At 38.3% G+C, this 26,799-nt stretch overlaps 1 protein-coding gene across 2 annotated transcripts in view; it reads right to left on the bottom strand.

The window, feature by feature from the left end:
- The window catches only part of LOC106095127 (organic cation transporter protein), a 128,653-nt gene that overhangs the window by 30,118 nt on the left and 71,736 nt on the right, over nucleotides 1-26,799 (bottom strand). Inside the window, exon 1 of one of the 2 annotated variants that reach the window (XM_059360742.1) lies at nucleotides 3,903-3,961. The exons of the other annotated variant lie outside the window; for it this stretch is intronic. Within the exon in view, the coding sequence (XP_059216725.1) occupies nucleotides 3,903-3,908 (6 nt within the window). The 5' untranslated portion in view covers nucleotides 3,909-3,961. Of the gene's footprint in view, nucleotides 1-3,902; nucleotides 3,962-26,799 lie in introns of those variants that run through there. 2 annotated transcript variants of the gene reach the window in all.

The raw sequence follows: 26,799 nt of genomic DNA, 5'->3' as shown, positions 1-26,799 counted from the left end.
TCCCCAATTTTTGCCAATGGCTCTCTTGCAGGTGAGTGGCCTTTCTTGCCCTTTCCAAAATGTTGGATTTGAAGTTCAGTTTCCTGTCTAGCAAAACACCCAAGTATTTTGCGCTTTCTGTAAATGGAACATTCTCTCCTCCCAAGGAGATAGGTTCCACTGTAGGCAACTTGTATCTCCTACTGAAAAGAACTACTTCTGTGTTGACGGATTTATACCTAGACCACTTTCGGTAGTCCACTTTACTGATGCACGTAGAGCTTCCTGAAGTATATCTTTTAGAGTGCTGGGAAACTTTCCGCAAACCGCAATTGCCACGTCATCAGCATACGCGACCACTTTTTCTTCCAGAGATAATAATATATTGTTAATGGCTATATTCCAAAGTAGAGGAGACAGTACACCTCCTTGAGGGGTGATGACCCATATTTTTAAATCCACAGATTTCAAGCCTGCCATAATGAATCTTTTAGTAAGTAAGTTATAAATAAACTTTCTTACGGTAGAATTGATGCCTAGAAAATCCAACTTCTTCATAATTGACGTTGATAATACATTATAGAAGCACCTTCAATACCATTGTATATTCCTTGACAGCGAGACAGCCGACTAGGTCGTGAAGGGCTGTTTCAGTGGATTTGCAAATGCAAATTTTGCCCATCTACTGAGGAACAGGGGCAAACTCACATTTCAATGAGTGCAGTCCGATTCAAGTTTAAGCTCAATGATAAGGGGCCTCCTTTTTAAAGACGAGTCCGAACGGCGTTTCGCAGTGCAAAACCTCATTGGAGAGAAATTTTACTTGGCATAGTACCCCACAAATGTTACCAGCATTAGGAGGGGAAAACTACCGCTAAAAATTTTTTCTGATGGTCTCGTCAAGATTCGAACCCAGGCGTTTAGCGTCATAGGCGGACATGTTAACCTCTGCGTTACGGTGGCCTCTCAGAGCGCCATTACTATTGGGTTGCCCAAAAAGTAATTGCGGATTTTTCATATAGTCGGCGTTGACAAATTTTTTCACAGCTTGTGACTCTGTAATTGCATTCTTTCTTCTGCCAGTTATCAGCTGTTACTTTTAGCTTGCTTTAGAAAAAAAGTGTAAAAAAAGTATATTTGATTAAAGTTCATTCTAAGTTTTATTAAAAATGCATTTACTTTCTTTTAAAAAATCCGCAATTACTTTTTGGGCAACCCAATATATGCATGCTGCTGCCGCGACAGGCGATCTCCAGGGATCTTTGCCTTAAGATATGTTTCTATCAACCTCTCAAGAGTCTTCAGCATAAAGGATGACAGACTAATAGGACGAAAATCTTTCGCATTCTTGTGGTAGGGTTTCACTGCTTTCGGAATGAAAATGACCTTAGTGTCCTTCCATCCCACAGGTATAAATGACATTCTGATACAATCAGAGTATATCTCCCTAAGCCAGGGAACCAGTCTATCAGACACAGCTTGTAATTCAGCCGGTGATACATCATCAGGACCTGGCGACTTAAAGGAGTCGAAACTTCTCATCGCCTTAAGGATTTTCGGCTCAGACACAATTTCGCTAACGGTATCCGATGAATGCATATCAGTGACAACCTCTTCTGGCGCCACGTTTTCCGTTGGAGAATTTCCCAGAAAATGTATATCAACGAGTAGTTCTAGTGTTTCCTCACTAGACATTGTCCATACATCCTCAGACTTCTGGATATACCCCATCGTAATGGGTCTCGAGGGCAGAATTTCCTTAGCTTAGAGGCCTCAGATGTATCCTCCACGGAGCTGCAGAATTCTACCCAGGATTTGCTCTGAGCCTTTCTCAGCTCGCCCTTATATTTTCTTAGCTCAGCCGTATAGATGTCCCAATGGTGCTCTTGTGGATTTTGCTCTGTTGAAGAGTTTTCTGCAGTCCTTCCTTAGACCAACCAGCTCTGGGGTTCACCATGGCGGTCGCTGTTTCCCCCGCGACAGGCGATCTCCAGGGATCTTTGCCTTAAGATATGTTTCTATCAACCTCTCAAGAGTCTTCAGCATAAAGGATGACAGACTAATAGGACGAAAATCTTTCGCATTCTTGTGGTAGGGTTTCACTGCTTTCGGAATGAAAATGACCTTAGTGTCCTTCCATCCCACAGGTATAAATGACATTCTGATACAATCAGAGTATATCTCCCTAAGCCAGGGAACCAGTCTATCAGACACAGCTTGTAATTCAGCCGGTGATACATCATCAGGACCTGGCGACTTAAAGGAGTCGAAACTTCTCATCGCCTTAAGGATTTTCGGCTCAGACACAATTTCGCTAACGGTATCCGATGAATGCATATCAGTGACAACCTCTTCTGGCGCCACGTTTTCCGTTGGAGAATTTCCCAGAAAATGTATATCAACGAGTAGTTCTAGTGTTTCCTCACTAGACATTGTCCATACATCCTCAGACTTCTGGATATACCCCATCGTAATGGGTCTCGAGGGCAGAATTTCCTTAGCTTAGAGGCCTCAGATGTATCCTCCACGGAGCTGCAGAATTCTACCCAGGATTTGCTCTGAGCCTTTCTCAGCTCGCCCTTATATTTTCTTAGCTCAGCCGTATAGATGTCCCAATGGTGCTCTTGTGGATTTTGCTCTGTTGAAGAGTTTTCTGCAGTCCTTCCTTAGACCAACCAGCTCTGGGGTTCACCATGGCGGTCGCTGTTTTCCCCTTGGCTTGGCACTAGGGCATGCTGACACAAGCGAGTCATTCAGGGCCTTCGTGATCCGTTTGATCACTATGTTTATATCCTCCGTAGTTTCCACTTTCTGTTCTATAAGGGATAGTGGTCCAGAATTTGTGCCGAAATTCATTCCAATCCGTTTAGCCGAGGGACCACTAATTCAGTATTTTCTCCAAGGCTAAAACTCATATAACGATGATCAGAGAAGCTGTGGCCATCCAACACTTCCCAGTCGCATTTTGTTACACTCATATCTTCCCATACAAAGGTAATCTAATTCCTGGTAATAAAGGTCGGTTTATCCCCTTTATTACAAATCTGCAGATTGGAACTTATAATATATTCGATAAGCAACTCACCCCTTTTCTTGATATCCGAACTTCCTCATATCTGGTGATGTGCATTTGCATCACTTTCTACAATGAAGCAGCTTCAACCTTCAACTTTTCTTTCCTACAGAAACAGCTTCAACCAGCGACTTAAGGTTTGAAGGCGGCATCTCTGAATCGTGTGCCATATATAGGGAAGCCTGCCAGTGATGAGACTTGTTTATTTCAAGGCTGGCTGCTACTAAATCTTCAGTGCTTAGCGACAGAAGAAGAAAAACATTTAGACTACTCTTTGCAAGAATACAGGCTCTGTGTCTCCCATTCCCAGTACCCTTGAGAAGTTAAATCCTGGAATTCGTAGTTCACGAACCATTCCTCCACACACTCATGGTACCTGTATAAGAACCACTTCAAATCCCCCTGCCATCAGGAGGACCGTCATTAAACTTCTTTGAGAAAAATCCCAATGGTACCTACGAACCATTTACACTTTGTTTCAGTGCAGCAGTCATTCCAAATGAACTGGCATCAACTTTGAAGCCTATTCTTGCGTTCGGGGAAGGAGAAGAAAAAGTAGTTGCACCAGTTAATTCCTTTTACACTTCATGAAGGCTTCTTGTGTTTTATCTGTCCACGGAACAGGACGAATATCTTTCTTTTTGCACCGAACAACAAGTTGTTCAAAGGTGCCTGCGTTTCAGCTCCATCTGGTAAAAACTTTCGAAGTACCAAAAATTTAAGAAGAAGCTAATGAATTTTGGCTGGTAGTCCAGAATTGCATCAACTTTTTTCTTCATTGAACTAACACCTTGAGATGACATGGTATGGCCCAAAAAATCGATTTCATTCACAACAAGTTCACATTTACCGGCATTTATTATGGTACCGTACTTCCTAAAACGATCCAATAGTTGCTTAATATGTTCCAAGTGCTTGTATTCAGATTTGAAGAAAACTAGCATATCGCCCAAGTGCACAATGACGAAATCCAATCCTCTAACAACCTTATCTATAAATCGCTGAAAGGTTTGCGCGGCATCACATAGACCGATTGTCATTATTAAAAATTCGAATAAACCAAATGGGGCTATGACAACTGTTTTTGAAATGTCAGCTTCGTTTACTTGGTAGTAGGCCTTCATCAAATGAAATTTGGAAATAATTTGGAATTTGACAGTAACATTCAAAAAAATTCGTTAAGATATTGTATCTATGTACTCTACGTGGCCTAGCTTTAAACTGAGATAAAAAAATCCTTAAAGACAAAAAACGCGTTTTGGAAGAAGATGGCAGAAGTTCAGAAAACCTTTTCATAAAACTATGTCTAACCGTTCAGTTAGAAATCTAAAACAGAGCATCAAAGAGGCAAAGAATGAATCATTAAGTAACTATTTAAGTAAGCTTCATCCAGCTGGTGACAATGACCATAAACTGTGGGCTGCCACAAAATACCTTAAATAACCACAGACGCGAAACGTGCCAATCAAAGATTGCTCCGGAAGCATTTGGACATTTTTTAAAAACCCTTCTCCTTTTGTTCCAACTCTGATAGTGATGCAATCACTGAGTAGCTAGATATGGCATGCCAGATGTCCAAACCAATGAAGCCTTTTCGAGTTAAAGAAATATATTGATGGAAAAATACTAAAACATTATAGTTTATATTAACAATATTGTTTAATGCAATTTTGCGACTATTATATTTCCCTACACAATGGATATACGCAGAAAAAATTATGATTTTGAAGGCCAACAAATGCGAAAAGCTTGTCGCCTATTATGTCGAAACTATTCAAAAGATTATTTCAAACAAGGCTCCTCCCGATTGTTGAATCAGCAAGAATATTACCGGAACATCAGTTCGGATTTCGGCAGAGTCATGGTACTCCTGAACAATGCCACAGGATCATCAAAAACAAGTAAAAGCGTGCTAAGTTCGGCCGGACCGAATCTTATATACCCTCCACCATGGATCGCATTTGTCGAGTTCTTTTCCCGGCATCTCTTCTTAGGCAAAAAAGGATATAAGAAAAGAGTTGCTCTGCTATTAAAACGATATCAAGATATGGTCCGGTTCGGACCACAATTAAATTATATGTTGGAGACCTGTGTAAAATTTCAGCCAATTCGTATAAGAATTGAGCCCATTGGGCCTCACGAAGTAAAATAGAGAGAACTATTTATATGGGATCTGTATCGGGCTATAGACCGATTCAGACCATAATAAACACGTTTGTTGATGGTCATGGGAGGATCCGTCGTACAAAATTTCAGGCATATGGGATAATAATTGCGACCTCTAGGGGTCAAGAAGTCAAGATCCCAGATCGGTTTATATGGCAGCTATATCAGGTTATGAACCGATTTGAACCTTATTTTACACAGTTGTTGAAAGTAAAAATAAAATACGTCATGCAAAATTTCAGCCAAATCGGATAGGAATTGCGTCCTCTAAAAGCTCAAGAAGTCAAATCCCCAGACCTGTTTTTATGACAGCTATATCAGGTTATGGACCGATTTCAACAATACTTGGCACAGTTGTTGGATATCATAACGAAATACTTCGTGCAAAAATTCATTCAAATCGGATAAGAATTGTGCCCTCTAGAGGCTCGAGAAGTCAAGACCCAAGATCGGTTTATATGGCAGCTATATCAGGTTATAGACCGATTTCAACCATACTTGGCATAGTTGTTGAGTATCATAACAAAACACGTCGTGCAAAATTTCATTTCAATCGGATAAGAATTGCGCACTCTAGAGGCTCAAGAAGTCAAGACCCAAGATCGGTTTATATGGCAGCTATATCAGGTTATGGACCGATTTGAACCATACTTGGCACAGTTGTTGGATATCATAACAAAACACGTCATGCTAAATTTCATTCTGATCGGATAAGAATTGCGCACGCTAGAGGCTCAAGAAGTCAAGACCCAAGATCGGTTTATATGGCAGCTATATCAGCTTATGAACCGATTTGAACTATACTTAGCGCAGTTGTTGGATATCATAGCAAAAGCTCAAGAAGTCAAGACCCAAGATCGGTTTATATGGCAGCTATATCAAAACATGGACCGATATGGCCCATTTACAATATTTACATTTGTCCAAAATTTCAAGCGGCTAGCTTTACTCCTTCGGAAGTTAGCGTGCTTTCGACAGACGGACGGACGGACGGATATGGCTAGATCAACATAAAATGTCGCAACGATCAAGAATATATATACTTTATGGGGTCTCAGACGAATATTTCGAGTAGTTACAAACAGAATGTCGAAATTAGTATACCCCCCATCTTATGGTGGAGGGTATAAAAAGTAAATGAAACTCTAGAAAACAAAGAATTTTGCTCAGCAGTCTTCTTAGATATAAAACAGGGACTTTTTATAAGCTAATACAATCGCTTCCGGCCGCCATTTTACTTACTTCTAAAATCATAGCTCCATGAGAGGAAATTTTACGTTAACATTAACGACGAAGATTCCATATTTGGTGTCATAAGGTCTGGTGTACAACAAGGCAGCATGTTGGGGCCTATATTATACTTAATAATTACATCTGATATGCCATCTACCAGTCATGTTACTATTGCCACATACGCGGACGATACTGCTATTTTAGCATCGAGTAATTCCAGTGCAGAAGCTTCGAACATAGCGCAAAAGAAACTTTACGAAATACAAAATTGCGAAATGAGACATGAAAGTTAGTGCCGAAAAATCTACTCATGTAACTTATGGCCTAAGGAGGTGGGATTGTCCTCGTCTTTTATTAAATGGTGTTGCAATACCCACAGCGAACAGCGGTAGACGCCTCAACTGGCAAACACATATAAAAGCCAAAAGAAAGCAATTAAACATAAAAACTCAAAGTCAAAACTTAGTTTAGAAAATAAGATTTTGATCTACAAAATAATTCTAAAGCCTGTTTGGACACATGGAATACAACTTTGGGGAACGGCAAGCATTTAAATATTGAAATCTTGCAAATATATCAATCGAAAACACTTAGATCACTTGTTAAACCACAGTGGTTTGTGGAAAATATATACATAAGTATCTTAATGTTCCAACGGTAGTTGAAGAAATTAGGAACTGCAGTACAAATTATCTAAGTAGACTCAGCAACCATCCAAATGGATTAGTTATAACACTTTTAGATGTTACTTATGAAATCAAAAGACTTAAACGACTACATATTCTAGATATCCCATTTAGGCAATAAATACTTTTTTTTTTTGATTTTGTTTTTAATTTTTATATCTTAAGCTGAAGAGTTACGTATTATATTATTATAAAATAAGATGAGTTTACTTTGTTAAAATAATAATATGTTTTTGTTTTAGGTTCAATAGAACTTAATATTTCCTTCATTGTTATAGACTTACAAAATTTTGCTTATTATTTCCTTGTATATATTGGGTTGCCCAAAAAGTAATTGCGGATTTTTCATATAGTCGGCGTTGACAAATTTTTTCACAGCTTGTGACTCTGTAATTGCATTCTTTTTTCTGTCAGTTATCAGCTGTTGCTTTTAGCTTGCTTTAGAAAAAAAGTGTAAAAAGTATATTTGATTAAAGATCATTCCAAGTTTTATTAAAAATGCATTTACTTTCCTTTAAAAAATTCGCAATTACTTTTTGGGCAACCCAATATATTGCAAATAAAGAACTTCAACAAAAAAAATATATTTTATTTTAATATGTTGTTTTCCCTATAGAGACTATATTGGTTTGGAAAACGACGCTGATGACAGAAGATAAGAAATGCAGTATTCCGTCATGTGGATCTAGATTTCGTGGTATTGTGCCCAAAATGTCAAGATTGGTATTTATTACGATTCACTTAAATATGTATATAAATTATTTGGTTCATTATACTTTTTACAGACGGTAATCACGACTGTGAAGGCAATCCCATGGCAGCCGGTTGTATGTACCGGATTGACCCGATGAATTTCTTCATCGGCAAGGGCTGCCGCCTCAGTGTACCACAACTTGCTACTACAACAACAACAACAACGACTGTGAAGAGAGGCTCACAAAGGAAGGGTATTTTTTTTTCTTTTTCTTAGAAAATATAAATTAAAAAGTAAATAGTTTAAAGCAATATATTACGTGTTTTATCCGCAATTTTATCCAAATAAAAAAAAAAGATTTTTATTAATTCAAAAAATATCAATTATTTCCTTTTATTACTTACTTTACTTACTTTAATTGGCTATGACAGAATATTTCTTCCACTAGCCGAACGTAGAATAGTGTTCCAAGCGCCTCGATCTTCTGCGCTCATTCTAAAATCTCTGACACCAAGTTTCGAGGTGTCTCCCACAACTTGATCTTTCCATCGGGCTTTTGGTCTTCCCGGTTTGCGTGTACCACCGTGTTTGCCTTCAAAAGACATCTTTGCTGGAGCTTTTTTATCCATTCTGACAACATGACCTAGCCAACGCAGCAGTTGTATTTTGATGCGTGTAACTATGCTATCGTCGTCATACAGCTCGTGGTTCATACGTCGCCTATATTCTCCGTTAACGCAAACTGTCCATATATTTTACGAAGAATCTTTCTCTCAAATACTCCAAGCACTGCCTCATCTGCTTTCACAAGTACCCATGCTTCAGAAACATATAACAGCACGGGTAGTATCAGTGTCTTGTAAAGTGTAGTCTTCGTCTGTCGAGAAGTGGCCTTGTTTCTAAACTGCTTACTTAGTCCAACGTAGCATCTGTTTGCCAGTATTATTCTTTGCTTTATCTCAAAACTGGTGTCATTCGTTTCGGTTACGGCGGTGCCGAGGTAGATAAAGTTACTGACTAACTCAAAGTTGTGGTTCCCAACTTTCTCCATGTTCTTTATCTGCTCGGTTGTGCAAGTCTTTTTGGGAGTGGAAACCATCCATTTCGTCTTATCTCCATTTACTGTCAGACCCATTTTCACTGACTCTCTTTCGATTCTTTCAAAGGCTGCAGTTACTACTTCCGGTGACCGACCTATGATATCGATATCGTCGGCATAGGCGAGTAGCATGTGCTCTCTTGTGATTAGTGTGCCATATCTATTCACTTCTGCATCTCGTATAATCTTCTCCAGCAGGGTATTAAAGAGAATACACGAGAGGCTGTCTCCTTGTCTGAAACCTCGTTTGGTATTAAATGATTCGGAGAGATTCTTTCCTATCCTTACTAAGGAACGCGTATCAGCAAGTGTCATCCTGCAGAGTCTTATTAATTTTGCAGGGATACCAAACTCAGACATGGCTTGAAAAACCTTTGAGCGTAAAGGAGTATCGAAGGCGGCTTTGTAGTCAACAAAGAGGTGGTGGTTTTGATTTGTCCTTCTCGGGTCTTTTCCAGGATTTGGCGCAGTGTGAATATCTGGTCTAGGGTGGATTTACCTGGTCTAAAGCCGCATTGATAGGGCCCAATTATCTCATTGACTTTAGGTTTTAATCTTCACATAGTACGCTCGAGAGTATCTTGTATGCGATGGGGAGGAGACTTATTTCTCTGTAGTTGGCACATTCCATCTTGTCTCCTTTCTTGTGTTCGGGACATAGTATGCTGAGGTTCCAATCATCGGGTATGCGTTCTTCGAGCCAGATTGCGCAGATAAGCTGATGCATACGTCTTATCAGCGTGTCGCCTCCGGTCTTAAATAGTTCAGCGGGTAACCCGTCGACTCCTGCTGCCTTGTTGTTCTTTAGTCGGGTTACTGCTACTTTGACCTCATTCTGACTAGGAGGTAAACATTCTATACCATCATCAGGTATTGGTTCTGCGGTATCCTCTTCGCCGCCAACATCGGACACTAGCAGTTGGGTAAAATGTTCTTTCCATATCCTCAGCATGTTGTCTGTGTCAGTTACCAGATTTCCTGTTTTGTCTCTGCAGGAGGATGTGCCTGCACCAAAGCCATCGGTTTGGTGTTTAATTCTTTGGTAGAATTTCCGGACTTCATTCGGACTCCTGTACATCTCAATTCGCTCGCACTCACGCTTTCCATTTCCTTTTTCTTTCTGCGGAATAGACGTTTCTTCTCTCTCCTTTTCTCCCGATACCTCTCCTTCATCTGGCGCTTTGCTACTGATTGCAGGGTTGCTCTATATCCCGCATTCTTGGCTTCATTAGCATCTCGACACTCTTGGTCGTACCATGGGTTTTTTGGAGGAGGCTTCCGGTACCCAAGTACGGATTTCGTGGCATTTTCCATGGAGTGGGCAATAGTTTGCCACTGCGCCATTATATCATCGGAACAAGGAGTGCTTTCATCAAGCAGTTGGGTCAGTCGAGTGGAGTATGCCGCTGCAATTTGTTGTGTCTGCAGCTTTTCAATGTCCAGCTTCCGTGCAGTGTCAGATCGTACTTTCCTCGCCATGTTCAAACGGGTGCGAACCTTTGCTGCAACAAGGTAATGATCCGAATCTATATTCTCTCCACGGATCGATAGTACATCTAACATGCTGGATGAATGCCTTCCATCTATCACAACGTGATCAATTTGGTTTCTCGTGTTTTGATCGGGTGACAGCCATGTGGCTTTGTGGATATTTATATGTTGAAATCTGGCGCTACTAACTACCATGTTTTTTGCCGCTGTGAAATCTATCAGCCTCAACCCATTACTGGACGTTATCTCGAGGAGGCTAAACTTTCCGACTGTTGGACCAAAAATTTCTTCCTTCCCTATTTTCGCATTAAAATCTCCCAAAACGATTTTAATATCATGGGCGGGGCAGCGGTCATATTCTCTCTCTAGGCGCTCGTAGAAAATATCCTTGGTCTGCTCGTCTTTGTCTTCCGTCGGGGCATGGGCACAAATAAGACTGATGTTGAAGAATTTGGCTTTTATGCGGATTGTGGCTAGCCTCTCATCCACCGGAGTAAAGCTGGAGACTAGGTGTTTCAGTCTTCGACTAACCACAAATCCGCAGCCAAATTCATGCCTCGTGTTATGGCAGCTATAGTATAGTTTGTCACCGTTTGGTGTTGTAGTGACGCCATTCCCAGTCCATCGCACTTCCTGTAAGGCGGTTATGTCTGCCTTGTACAATACTTCTCTAATACATCCGCCAGCGCGTATACTACACCTTCTCTATAAAGAGTGCGGACATTCCAGGTGCAGATCCGCAAATCATGGTTTGCGTGGGTCGTCAACGTTGGGGGGTCCGTTTTTTACTATTCCTTTGTTTTTCATAGTAGTTCTATGTTGTGGGATTGCATGTATCCCTCGTTGTGGTGAGCCGCTTGCTCCAAGATCCGACTCTCGCCGCCAGCCGCCCCTAACCTGGGAACAGACGCTGATGTTGGCCATTGGTTATTTGAAGGCGCCAATAACTCGCCTTGTCATCTCGAGTATCATTGGCACTCAGTATTTAGTTAAGAGTCAGTGCCACCTGACTCCTCACTGAGACTCTCCCCTCGAAAATCGCTGACTGCCCGCGGCCGCATTTGCAGCTACTCCGCATAAAAACGGAGCTTTTCACCATCCGCAACCTGTGGACGCGCCCGGTAGCTTTCAGCTAAGCTTCCCGTGATAACGAATCATCCCGTATCGGCCGGGATTTCATTTTTTTGAATTCGTAAAAATGTTATTTGAAAGAGAGGACAACTTTCAAATAAATTGGTCTATTGAGTAAATAACCGCTTTAATTGGATTTTTGAGCTTGTCATAAATCCAAATTGCAAAATAGTTAATCAATTATACAAATTCGTTTATAGGTCCGATTTCAGTGCATTTTTTAATTGCATGTACAAATTTCTTAATTGAACTAAGTTTTTAAATTTTTTCTGTGTATTTACCATCGATTCTCAACATCTTATAACCCACAAAGCAACGGTTTGTTGGTGAAAACGCCAAGGGGATTAGCTCTGAAGGAAAATGGATGTGGAAAATATTTCTCGATATAGAAATATTTTCCTCGCAATGCACGTTTGCCAGGGAGGGGGAAAACCGAAAACACACTCACTATTGGATGGGAAAAGAATTCTCTGAAATGGAGGTTGAACGAACCCCTTACCAGGAACAAAACACACGCAAAGTAGGAAGCAGGAAAGCTGATGCGTGTGGGTGCATACAAATGAAAATATCTGCTATATTTAGAAGGTAAATTAGTAACAATTGGAGAGATTTCACAGAATTTTAAAAGCGTTTTATTCTATCCGGTGAAAAGAAGAAGATTTGAAAACATCAGTTGCAGGATTGGTTTATGTTCAATCGTTGAAAATTTCTGATGACTTCTTCACAACTCTAAAATTGGATGATATAACTTCTCTTGTAACATTTCTTCGGAAAACTATGTCTGATTTGCAACCAACATCAACATCAATACATTCCAACAATAAGCCTTCTGTAAACAAGGACGTCTCAAAATGCTCGCATGCTTGGATTCTAATTAATTCAAAAACCAAATCTTTGGGACAGAAATATTCTGGCCCATATGAAATCTGTAAAAGAACTCCGAAATTTTTCCAAATTAGGATAAATGATAAATTTGAAAATGTCTCGATAAATAGACTTAATGCAGCATTTACTGATTAAGAATTATTTTTAAACTCCAGTTTGATTGCTAAATTTTGTATCATAAATCTTAGTTTAAATTCAGGGGGAGTTATGTATGGGATTTTCTACACTTCCATCGTCAACAATTGTATCGACTTTTGTGGAATATTTTTTCATCCTTAAAAATGGTTTTATCAAACAACACGTTTGTCTGTTAAATAAAAAATCTTAAATTTTTGTTATAAAATTTACTTTTTCCTTCAATCGATACCCAAATTCTGGTTAAAAGCGTGAATCGAGGATTGGGAGCAATTGCACATCCAAAGGAGGGCCCACGAATTACAAAATCATGCAAAACTATTTTAGTTTTTAAAACATAATTATATTGCCTTCTTAATGTACATACATTTTTTTCCATTGAAGTTTAGTGCCAAAATTAAAAATCTATATATTAATGGCGAGAATATTGCCATTTTATTTGCTCGACATGTGTACGTAAAATATTTGATTGGCTGTATATGTACCCATATACCACAGCAAATGCCATAGGGTTCCTTAGCATTTGTCTCTTTTAAGACGGAATCTAACAAAGTTAAAAAGGCGTCGGCGGTAGGATGCACCCCGGCTTAACTCCTTTATCGATCCCAAAAAGACGGATCTCTTTTCAATTGAAAAGGACTGAAACTTCATACAGCATTCCTATACAGCTCCCTAATTGGCGTCACGATCTTTTCTGGGATGAGCTCATTCAATAGCATGCTCCACATAGACCTTCGCCCCTCTTTGGGGTCGTGACCATGATTTCCTTTTTCCATTCTGAGGGAATAATATTTGCATCTCAGGCCTCTCTGATCATTGGGGTGATTAATTGAGAATTGGGGTGTGCTCCTTACCGTAACAGTTCGGCAGGTACGTTGTCAGGACCGGCTGATTTGCCTTTTTTGAGTGAGACAAAAACGACCGCAATTTCTTCGCAGGTTGGTGAGACTTTATATAATTCCCTGCGTGCATTTCAGCGCACTGGGGGAATAAGAGGATCGTAGCTTACGTCCTCGGTTGTTGGTCCTTCGGAGCTGAATAATCAGCGCCATCGCTATATTTGCAGTTCGAGCGTTGTTAATTCCGATCCGTCCTCATATTTTATCGTTGCCATTGGCCTGATATTTTTGCTTGTTTTATTGACTCGTAAACGCCACGTATGTTTCAAATATTAGCTGCATTTTCGGCTTGTTCTGCTAGCATATTAAAACATATTCGCTTATTAGTTACCGAACTATTGATGTTGAGTATTAAATTCGTACTGATCATTTATTGAAAATTTATAAACTACAATAATTCTTATCCTAATTAAAAAAAAGACAACTATATAACTTAAACTAGCTCTTTCTCTTTCAATCTTAAACCTAAACTGACCAATCGAAATACGCCACGAAACATAACCAAATATTCTACAACCGCAGACCAACCAGCCTAAGCCACGATCCTAAACAAACATTAGATAGCATTATCATGGTCTTTAAATGAGTGGAAAATTCCATTCACACAGTTTTTACTTCCTTATCACAACTCAATTTTAATTACCCTGACAATATGTATCTGCTCGATGCATCAATGTTTGCTATCCCAAATCATAAAATACCATTGACGCTCATAGATTTATTTTAGGTTACATTTTTAGAGAATCAACAAAAGCCTGTTCCATGAACATTTTCCCGGGGCCTAAAAACTAAATATTATACCATTTCTGTTGGCTGATGAGGAGTGAAATCTATCTTAACGATATTTTGCTTGCGCTTTGGATTCGCCTAGTTCCATATCAGCCTTAAAAGATAATGACACCATCAATCGACCATCATCTCGAATAACGGTCGATTTTTCAAAATTCTGCATGCACCACTGGTCATCATTTGTACACTGATCTTCTGCTTCCACTTCCTCTACTTCCCAAAAACGTTCAAGGTTCGTCGCAGCCACCTGCACTTTTTCCACTTTGCTTATTCCATTGGATAGAGCTCCAGATACTATCCAACCAAGTTTCGTTTGTTGTGAGAACGGACCGCTTACTCTCTTCTGTCCTTTTTCCATTATGTCGGCGTAAATGTCTCCACCGATTATTAGATCAATGCGATCGGATTTATTGAAGAATGGATCAGCCAACATACAGTTTCGCCATTGCTTCATATCTATGTCGAAGGATTTACCTGGCTGCTGGCTCATTATCGTAGGTAGTACCATCGCCTGTGAATTGAATACATGTTTGCTAAGAAATCTTGGCTTTATAACTAAGTCCACTTTGTACTTCGACACACCAACCAAAGTACCACCCAAGCCGTGTATTTCCGTTTTTTCTTTTTTCCTTGGCAATCCCAAAATCTGCGAAGCTTCTTCCGAAATTGATGTTATCTGTGACCCTTGATCTATCATTGCCCGTAGCAACTCAAATTCTCCCGTCGCTGCCCGTACTTTTACCAATGCTGTTGCCAATAAAACTTGTTGTTGTTTTCTCTCAATTACCATAGATGATGTGGGATTAACTTGCTGATTAACGCTTCTTTGGTCACCATTGTGAAGATAATGATGGTGATTACCTCCACATTTGTTGCAGCGCACAACACTATTGCATTTTCTGTCTGTCCTGTGTAAAAGACAAACGAAACAAATTTTTTTTTCGCAGCTACCGCAGGCTTTCTCTCTGCCGGTGTCATTGCCAACATCTTCCTGCATTCTATCACCCCGTGCCCACTTTTCTCACAAAAGTAGCAAAATTTGGTTGACATATTATTTTTGTTTCCATAAATTCTCTTCACGTTCACTTCCTGCTCTCCCGCCGCTTCCAACGCAAGGTATTGTTGTTGCAAAAATTCTAAGACATCATCCAAAGTTTGAATTTCTCTCGGCTTCCTTACTTGTTGCTCATATAGCCGCAACCCATCCTTATCATACTTTCTCACAATTATTCTGGCAATAAATGGTTCAGCATCCTTTGTAGACACATTCATGCCCCTCAACGCCATTACACAGTTTTTGGTAGTGTCAAGCATGCGTCTTATACTTGCCGCTGAATCGCTATTCATTACTGGTTGGTCCAGAATCTTATCACACAAATTCGTGAACATCAATCTCCTATTCTCGTACCTTTTCTTCAATAATTCAAAGGCAGCTTCATAATTGGTGTCGGTTATTTTTAAATGCTGAATTAGTTGAGCTGCGTCTCCTTTAATGGCTGCCTTCAGCCTATATAATTTCTCTACTTCGGAAAAATGAGGCGAATTATGCACCAAATTTTTAAATAAGTCATGGAATGACTCCCAGTCCTCAATTTTGCCGCTGAACTCGGGTATCCTCACTTCGCTTAACCTGATGTTGCTGCGGATTTCTTTTCCCTCTGCTTTCTCCATTTTTTGCTCTCCAACGACTTTCCGTCGAATACTAAGTCTTTCCGTCATCTCCTCGTATTGTTCAAAGACTTCCTCGTCTATTTCATTCGTTGCCAGCAACTTGTCATAAAATCCATTCAACTGCCGCAAACTATCTTCGATATCTCTCTCATCGACTTCACCACTTTCCAATCTCTTCTCTATTCTTTCGATTTTTTGGAAAAAATATTTCCTTATTGACGGCTTCTCCTGTAGCATTGCCGCTTTTCCAACTGCTGCTTCCTCCCTGCTCCCAAACTCTTCTTTCCTCTCCAACTGCAGTCCCAGATTACTTCCTTCTGCGCCACTGCCATTGTTGCTTTTCTCCTGAACCGTTACCTCCCGACTCCTTATCATCTCCTCAACCTCCTTCACCAGCCCATTCATCATTAATCCGTAAAAATCCTTCACGAAGTAATCATCGCTCTTGGGCTCTATTGTCATCATCACTTCATGATTACTCTTCAATTTCTTGACTGAATCATGATAATTTCTCTCCAATTGATCGAACCCTGCTCTGGTCAGCCGTTCTTCACTCAACTTATTTTTTATTTTCACCATACTTTCGGCTAAATTCTTCTGCGCTTCCACGAATTTCTCCATATTAGCCATTGTGTTTTTTTTTATCAACACGTACACAACACTAAACTTTTTCTTTTCAAACTCTCCCGGATTCTCCCGACTTTAATCCGGTTCGAAGGACCAATAATAGTTACCGAACTATTGATGTTGAGTATTAAATTCGTACTGATCATTTATTGAAAATTTATAAACTACAATAATTCTTATCCTAATTAAAAAAAAGACAACTATATAACTTAAACTAGCTCTTTCTCTTTCAATCTTAAACCTAAACTGACCAATCGAAATACGCCACGAAACATAACCAAATATTCTACAACCGCAGACCAACCAGCCTAAGCCACGATCCTAAACAAACATTAGATAGCATTATCATGGTCTTTAAATGAGTGGAAAATTCCATTCACACAGTTTTTACTTCCTTATCACAACTCAATTTTAATTACCCTGACAATCTGTATCTGCTCGATACATCAATGTTTGCTATCCCAAATCATAAAATACCATTGACGCTCATAGATTTATTTTAGGTTACATTTTTAGAGAATCAACAAAAGCCTGTTCCATGAACACTTATCTCTGCGAACTACAATAGAATGGATGGCAACTCAGCTATAGTTGCGTTGCCAGAAGATAAAATCATGAAATAAAAATTAGTATAAAGTTGAATTTCATCTACTACGTAAAATGTATACAAATCAATGCAGAAATGGACATTTCTATAACAAATTTCCCCGTTGGCAACTCAACTGAAGCTGGGTTGCAAACAATAATCGATCCATTAGTTACACTTTATTTTGCCCGTAGAAGTGCTTTGTGTAGACTTTTCCGGTGTCTTCTTTCCTCTATAGTTTTGTTGCACATCCATGGTTTTTGGGATCGTCGTCTGCCTGTGATAAAGGTGGCCGTGTCCGTACATGCTGCTGTTATGTCGGCCCATGTCTGGGTAGTATTTTGTAGCTTCTCTGTTAATGTTGTAATGTATTCGAGCGCTGTTTCGGTGTTTTTTAGTTGAAAGAGGTTGAACTTTGTGATTTTTTTTAGTCCTTTTCACGACGAATGGGCATGGCTACTAAAAGCATGTGGTCACTATCGATGTCGGCTCCTCGTCTTGTTTTTATAACCATCTGCGAACCCAGGAAGAGTTTGCTGATAAGTACGTGGTCGATTTGATCACCCGTGATGATTTCCATCAGGTACATTTAAGTATATTTTCATGGGGGAATTTGTGCCTAGAATAAAGAGCCGGTTTCTTGAGCAGAAGTCAACCAATCTGTCGCCATTTTCACTCCTGGTATCGCCAAGTCCTTGCATTTCCATGATTTATTGTAGATTATTGCTGTTAGCATAGAGTATGTCGCTGAATCGAGTTGGGAATGGAACGCATCCTTTGTTTCGTCGTCATCGGGTTCGGTTGGCGCGTAGTATTGCACAATATATATTTGCGGAGTTTTGAATTTGCCGTCATGATGCGCTCAGATATGACATTGTTCGATAGAAGAGCTCGCTTTGCTTTCGGCAACAATACAAGACCGACCCCATTTATTCGGTGGATTTCATTGCCGGGAAAAATGAAGTGGTAGCCACCTTGAAGATCCATAGTTCCGGATTTCGGCCATCGTACTTCACTTAAACCGTGGATGTCTAGATTGTAATTTGTCACCTTGTATCTAAATACGATCCCATCTGGACGATATTCAACAGAAAGGTGTAGAAGTGTAGCAAAACTCACTGTTTCAAATTTAATCAAAATCGGATGAAAAATGCTCCTTTTATAGGCTCAATACTCCATATCGGCAGATCGGTCTATATGGCAGCCATCAAGAATGGGTAGGGATCTACCAGTACTCAATGTGCCAAATTTAATCGAAATCGGATGAAAAATGCCCATTTTATAAGCTCAATACACTATATCCGAAGATCGGTCTATATAACAGCTATATCCAGATATGTTTCGATATGGACCACATTTGACGGGAATGGGTTGGGGTCTACCAGTGTTACTGTGCCAATTTTCATCGAAATCGGGTAATTAAAGGATCTTTTATGACCATAATATCCCATATCGGGAGATCGGTCTATATAGCGGCTATGTATAACAAAATTCCGATTTTGTAGGATCAGGTCAGGTTTATATACAAAGAATACGAAATTATCAAAAATTGTTTGGAAAATATTTTCATACCCAAGATATCTGCAAAATTATATATACCCATCATATGGGTGTGTATGGGTAAATACCCGGGTATTATCCCAATTTACCGTGTAAATACCTTTTGGATATTTACCCCTCGCCCATCTCTGCCCATGAACATTCCATTAAGGAACAGAAGCCAACTTCCGACACACCAATGAGTTCTGTCCGATTCAAATTTAAGCTCAATGATAAGGGACCTCCTTTTTATAGCCGAGTCCGAACGGCGTGCCACAGTGTGACTCCTCTTTGAGGAGAAGTTTTACATGACTTCTATGCATGGCAAAGCACCTCACAAATGTCGCCAGCATTAGAAGGAAATAACCACGGCTGACAATGTTTTTGATGATCTTGCCAGGATTTGCAATTAGGCGTTCAGCGTCATAGGCGGACATGCTAACCTCTGCGCTACAGTGGCCTCTTTATTTGATTCTATGTCAGATTCGAAGTCAACTCTCAAATAGCTTTCAATTTATTCTCATATTGTAGCGATCGATCTATATGCCCGTGTGGGTATTTTTTGTGTTTGGCACTCCCATTAGGTACTTAACCCCAAATTAAAATATCTAATTTAGGTTTTTGGGTTACTACACCTAACGAAATTTGTCTTTCAAAATAGCAAAAAAAAATTTGTCTGCTGCAAATGGGAAAGTGTAGATGACGGTTGTGTTAGCAAACATACACTCAGAGAAATTTGTTGGTAAAAATAGCAAAAATGTTTGCTGTTACAGTAGCAAATCTGCGGAAATTAAACAGCAGTAGTTTTTTGCTAAAACAGCAAATATTTTCTGCTATTTTCATATGGAAAAATATTAAACAAAAGCTCAAAAATGTCATAAATATTTAAAAAATTTTAAATTCCATCTTATCTTTTAATTTTACAAGCATAAAACGTATTTTTTTTTGCAATTATCCACAATTTGCTAATTGTTGAATGAGTTTAAATAACAGCAGGCAAAATAACTACTATACTATAATATTAACTACTACTACTACTATAATATTTATGGTCTTAAACAAAAAATTAACACCTTAAATTGGTCATGTTTTTATTAATATTTATATATGCCTCATAGGTTTTTTGTTTAGAAGTTCAAAAAAGTTGTGTCAATTTAGAAAAGGTTTAAAATTTGTAATTGAATATCAGCAAACAGTGTTTGATGACATGAGCAGTCTAATTTCTCTGGGTGTATGATTGTTGCTTTAGCAATTTTTTACAATTTATCAAACAAAAAATGTTCAGCGGTGGTTATCGCTTCCTAATGCTGGCTGCATTCGAGAGCTACACACAGAAACAAATATTCAACATTTTCAAATACAAAATACAGCGGTCAAAAAAAGTATTCATCATTAGCAAAATTGATAATAAATTCACTTATTTTGGGTAATTGAAGAAAATTTAAAGTAAACAAATAATGCAGTTTTATGCAATAGTTTATTTTTCGTAATATGTTTTAAAATAAATTCAAAAAATAAATTTAATTAGCGCAAAAAATGCAATTTTATATAATAACACCAAAAACAGAACAAAAAAAGTATTCATCATTGATGTGCTATCATCAAAGTCAAATTCAAATATTATTTGGGAATCCCCCTTTTCTGTTTTATTTAGTAAATGAGGCTTTGCCCTTGACAGCAAATATTTAATTTCATTGAAAATATAGTTTTTTGTCAAAATGGGTCGTAAGCAAAACGAGGTTTCTGATGAGGTAAAAGTTTTGATAATAAAACACCACAGGAATGGTTTAACTCAAAAAACTATCAGTGAAATATTAAATAGACCACGATCTACTATACAATCCATCATCAGAAAGTGGACAGAAACGAAAACTGTTGACAATAAACCAAGATCTGGTCGACCAAAAGCACTTTCAGTTGGAGATGTGCGTTGGCTAGTGCGGCAAGTTCAGAAAACTCCGAAGACAAATGCGACCATTCTTCGTAAAAACACTATGGAATATTTAGGGAAGGAAGTTACTACACAAACAATTCGAAATACACTCAAAAGGCATAGTTACAGAGGAAAAACTGCACGTAAGAAGCCCTTTATAAATAAAATAAACCGAGTGAAAAGGCTAAACTTCGCAAAAATGTATGTAAAACAGCCCGAATCATTTTGGAAAACAGTCATTTTTGCAGACGAGAGCAAGTTTAATCTTTTTGAGTGCGATGGAAAGGTCATAGTGTACAGAAAACCAAATACAGAGCTTGAAGAACGAAACACAGTTGCTACTGTAAAACATGGTGGAGGTGGTTTAATGGTTTGGGGGTGTATGGCGGCTTCAGGAGCGGGAAATCTTGAAATTATTAATGGAGTAATGGATCATAAGTATTACATTGACATTTTAAAGAGGAATTTAAAAGATAGTGCTGTAAAACTTGGGCTTGGTAAGAACTTTCAATATTATCAAGATAATGACCCCAAACATTCTGCTTTAAATACCAAGATGTGGATGCTGTATAACTACCCCAAAGTCATTAAAACTCCTCCTCAAAGTCCCGACTTGAACCCAATTGAACATCTTTGGGAACATCTCGAACGCAAATTGAGAACGCGCAATTTTTCGAGCAAGAGTCAAATGCAACAGGTGATAATGGAGGAATGGACTAATATAGACCAAAATATAACCGCTAAATTAGTCCAATCGATGTCAAACCGTTTAAAAGAAGTTATAAGACGCGGTGGTCGAATAACAAAGTATTAATTTTTTTAAATTATGTTATTTATTTTTTTGTTTTTTTGCAATGATGAATACTTTTTTTGTTTAATTTTTTGTGTTCAGCTGTAAAATGGCCCTTTTTGTTCCAATAAATACTATTTTTTTCTTTAAAAACAATGAAATTGTGTACATATATATCACACAAGCACTACTGCATCATTAGTTTAATATGTTTTTATTCCAATTGTCTTTTGTAGACTTATTAAAAAAAAAAACATTGAATGATGAATACTTTTTTTGACCGCTGTAAATAAATTCAATCATTGTGTCTTGCTATTCACAACACATTGACTGGCCCATCGCTGTGCTGTAGGTCAATGCGGCCTACGCACAAAAAAGCTCTTGCAGTAACATTCAAAGAGTGTTCAAGTGCACAATAAAAATAGTTTGGCAATGTTGGTGTGTTTGTTGTTCTTAGCATTAATGAATAGTTTGTATTGGAATAGTGGAAAGTAAGGCTTTCGGAAGACTTATTGAGCTCTGTTTCAAAACAAGCGTGCTCTACACCGTTCTCAATAGTCTTTGGGTATGTAGGGTACCTCAATCAATTTGGCAAGTGCTGATGAAGTTACATGGCGTTATGAATGCATAACAGCACACACTAGCTCAACTTTTAAAAGTTCTTTGCAATGCTATTCTTTGAATAGAAAGCATTGAATATGATCTCGAGCAGGAAGATGTTCGGAAAATCACGATTCTGGACTTTTTTCAATCGTAATTTTATCGTAATTTTCAATCGAAAATGGAAATTGATTCTGAAAGTTTTTCAATAATAGATGTGATTGGAATTTTATCTTGTTCAATAAATCGGTAAAAACACATAAAATTTAGCAAACACATAAAATTTGCATCGATAGTGCGCCATATAATTTAATGTTAAACAAGTAAAAGCGTGCTAAGTTCGGCCGGGCCGAATCTTATATACCCTCCACCATGGATCGCATTTGTCGAGTTCTTTTCCCGGCATCTCTTCTTAGGCAAAAAAGGATATAAGAAAAGAGTTGCACTGCTATTAAAACGATATCAAGATATGGTCCGGTTCGGACCACAATTAAATTATATGTTGGAGACCTGTGTAAAATTTCAGCCAATTCGTATAAGAATTGCACCCATTCGGGCTCACGAAGTATAATAAAGAGAACTATTTATATGGGATCTGTATCGGGCTATAGACCGATTCAGACCATAATAAACACGTTTGTTGATGGCCATGAGAGGATCCATCGTACAAAACTTCAGGCATATCGGATAATAATTGCGACCTCTAGGGGTCAAGAATTCAAGATCCCAGATCGGTTTATATGGCAGCTATATCAGGTTATGAACCGATTTGAACCTTATTTGACACAGTTGTTGAAAGTAAAAATAAAATACGTCATGCAAAATTTCAGCCAAATCGGATAGGAATTGCGCCCTCTAGAAGCTCAAGAAGTACAATCCCCAAATCTATTTATATGACAGCTATATCAGGTTATGGACCGATTTCAACCATACTTGGCACAGTTGTTGGATATCATACCAAAACACGTTGTGCAGAATCTCATTCAAATCGGATAAGAATTGTGCCCTCTAGAGGCTCGAGAAGTCAAGACCCAAGATCGGTTTATATGGCAGCTATATCAGGTTATGGACCGATTTGAACCATACTTGGCACAGTTGTTGGGTATCATAACAAAACACGTCGTGCGAAATTCCATTCCAATCAGATAAGAATTGCGCCCTCTAGAGGCTCAAGAAGTCAAGACCCAAGATCGGTTTATATGGCAGCTATATCAGGTTATGGGCCGATTTGAACCTTATTTTACACAGTTGTTGGATATCATAGCAAAACACGTCGTGCAAAATTTCATTCCAATCGGATAAGAATTGCGCACTCTAGAGGCTCAAGAAGTCAAGACCCAAGATCGGTTTTATATGGCAGCTATATCAAAACATGGACCGATATGGCCCATTTACAATACCAACCGACCTACACTAATAAGAAGTATTTGTGCAAAATTTCAAGCGGCTAGCTTTACTCCTTCGGAAGTTAGCGTGCTTTCGACAGACAGACAGACGGACGGACAGACGGACGGACATGGCTAGATCGACATAAAATGTCACGACGATCAAGAATATATATACTTTATGGGGTCTCAGACGAATATTTCGAGTAGTTACAAACAGAATGACGAAATTAGTATACCCCCCATCTTATGGTGGAGGGTATAAAAATTATTTCATGCAACTGTTGACCGTGACTGCGCTTCAAATTATCCATCCGCTTAGTCCAATTTTGGCATAATCTTTCCAATATTTCGGCCGGTATTTCACGAATAAATTCTTCAATGCGCGCATTGAAGCGGGCTTATCTGTGTAGACATGTGCTTTAACATAGCCCTGTAAAAAATAGACTAAAGGAGTTAAATCGCACGATCTAGGCGGCCAATTGACGGGTACCGAACATGAAATAATATTTTCACCGAACTCGCCTCTCAATAAGCCCATTGTTGCGCGTTCGGCTTCAATTCTTCCACGAGCTGTGTTTTGAAAGGTTTCATACCTAAATCTTTTCGCAAAATTTTCCACGTTATTGAGTATCAAAGGCTCAATTGATGCGAACGGCGACGAATCAATAATTGATAGTCATGAATGATCGATTCGTCGCAGCCGATACAGCTACGATATTTTCTTTAGTTCGCACTCTTCGTAAGAGTGTTGGTAGTTTAATGTCAAAGAATGTAAATTTGGTGCAAAATTTAGTCACAATAGCCCGAATAGCCACTTCAGTGGGTCGATTAAATTTACCATAAAATGGAAGAAGCGCGCGATTAACTTTCAATAATTTGCAAACGTTGTTCGTTCATAACACGATTCATGATTTAATTATAGACCATACTGAAGATGATTGACTGTGAAACAAAACACGAAATGTGCGTGAGTTGTTTGAACCAGTGTTGCCGAAAAGATATTACCTAAAAAATCACCCTTTACAATGTTGATTTGAGATTGTTTAAAAAAAGAAAAGAAAAGGATTTTTTAAAAGAAAGTAAATACATTTTTAATATAACTTAGAATGAACTTTAATTAAATATACTTTTTTTACACTTTTTTTCTAAAGCAAGCTAAAAGTAACAGCTGATAACTGACAGAGGAAAGAATGCAATTACAGAGTCACAAGCTGTGAAAAAATTTGTCAGCGCCAACTATATGAAAAATCCGCAATTACTTTTTGGGCAACCCAATACTTGATTCGTAGGTAACATTGAAACAACTTTGATTTAAGACTGAAACAACTTTAATCAATATGGAACATGTTTAATCAGCATGGAAACATTTTAAACCCATGTGTAAAGCGTGTCAGGGGATTAATTTTTCTTTATTTTGCGAAATTTCTTGCGTTACTGAAGCTTAAAAAAATTCGGTGAAATTAAATTTGATGGATGGTGTTTTGCATACGGAAATTAGATGTACTGTGACCAAAGAAGGTGTTGACGTTCTAGATAATGAAACGTATATTTCTAGCATGATCTTCTTTCAAAACGTTGAAGTACAAAACACTTTCAATCAAACCACGGGTATGTTGCAAGAAAAAAGAATTCTGCGATAAATTTAAACGAATCGGCTTTTTTCAAATCTTTAAATCTCCTATCGGAAGAGAAAAAGATACCAAAAAATCGAGTGGCTAGAAGAGGCTGCATTGTCCGATGTTTTACCGTACTTAAAAGGTCGGATTATTTTGAGATTATGGTAGAAAATCAAGTATTAATAATCTAGTGTTGACTCCAAAATTATTTTTCATACCCTGCAGTATTTAGACACAGACGATATAAAGGAGGCTATTCCAGCCATATGAGCTCGCGCCGAGTTTGACAGCAAGTTCTTTGCAAGGAGAAAGGAATCAATTTTACAGCAAATGAATTAATTTATTATTCTTAATCTTTCTCAGTTTGGAATTGAAGATGATGCAGAATAGCTCAAGTTTGAAATCAGTCAAATCACCATATAATCAATTGAGCACGTGCACGTGCGTCCGTTTTTGGAAAAAGCCTTGCCGAAATTTTGCTCAGTACTTTCTAGATATAAAACTCCCATAAAAACATTCTTTTGCTTATCCTAGCGATAAACCTTAACCGGCCGATGAGTGCCGGTTAGTGAATTATCTTTCCGATGAATACAGCTGTGTTTTGTTTAAGGTGCCAACACACTATATGTTCTTGTCTTATGGCAGGTCAAATTTTGCTATTATTAAAGTTGCACACATAGTGTGATACGAATGAAACACAACACATGAAAATGGCTTTTCCAAATAGCACTGTTATTTTTTCGACTAGGGTGGTGCCCTATTCCTTCTGGCTGTTTTGTTGTCAGTTGAGTGAAAACAACCCCAAATTAAATTGTTTTCACAACTTTAATAATTTTTACGCACATCATAATCAGATTTGCTCAAATTTTTAGGTTATGTCATACAAAAACAAACATACTATTTAGTGTGATAGCAAAAATGATGAATCGTATGTAAATTGACAAACATAATGAAATACCAATGATACATAAAAATGACATGTCATAAGACAAGAATATATAGTGTGATAGAGCCTTCACGGATTGCCGCATAATATAACGGTGTGTTCGCGTACTTATCCAGTAATAATTTGCCAATAAAAATTTGCAAATGAGTTAGAAACTTCTGCGGGGTAAAAAACAACCAGAAGAAATTTGCAACCTTACATTTACAAAACTCTCCAAATATTATTTGCTCTCACACTCTCTTTTACTAAAAAACGAACGAATTTCCGTAAAAGTGTGTGCAATTTTTGAGAATGCGAACACTCTAATTTCTAACATATTATGTTAATTACAGTTAAACTTTATATTTATTACTGTTAGTACTACATTAATTCTTTTATAATTCGGGAAACAATATTTTCCGTTGCATTTCTGCAACGTAACCTTTTTTATACCTCCAACATGGGATGGCGGTTTTGTAATTTCGGCATTCCGTTTGTAACATCTGGAAATATTCGCCTAAGACCCCATTAAGTATATATATTATTGATTGTCATGACATTTTAAGTTCATCTCGATATGTATGCCGAAAGTACGCCTATCGAAGGCGTAAACCTAGGCGTTCAAAATTTTGCACAAATACTTCTTACAATTTTCCAGCTATTTTATTCTCTGTTGCTTTTCTACCAACAATTGAACAAGCATATGGAATACCATATCACCAACAAAATAATATACCACAACGCATCTTCCAGGCACATAAACATGACTCAAAAACTACAAACAAACGGGTCCTCTTAGAGAGTCATAAATCGTAATTATTATCTCCCTCTTCAAACAATAGATATCGATGAAGATGGTAAGGA

Source organism: Stomoxys calcitrans, chromosome 1, assembly GCF_963082655.1.
Source record: "Stomoxys calcitrans chromosome 1, idStoCalc2.1, whole genome shotgun sequence".
In the NCBI taxonomy this organism is placed as follows: Eukaryota; Metazoa; Arthropoda; class Insecta; order Diptera; family Muscidae; genus Stomoxys; species Stomoxys calcitrans.
This window is presented reverse-complemented; position numbering and strand designations above follow the sequence as displayed.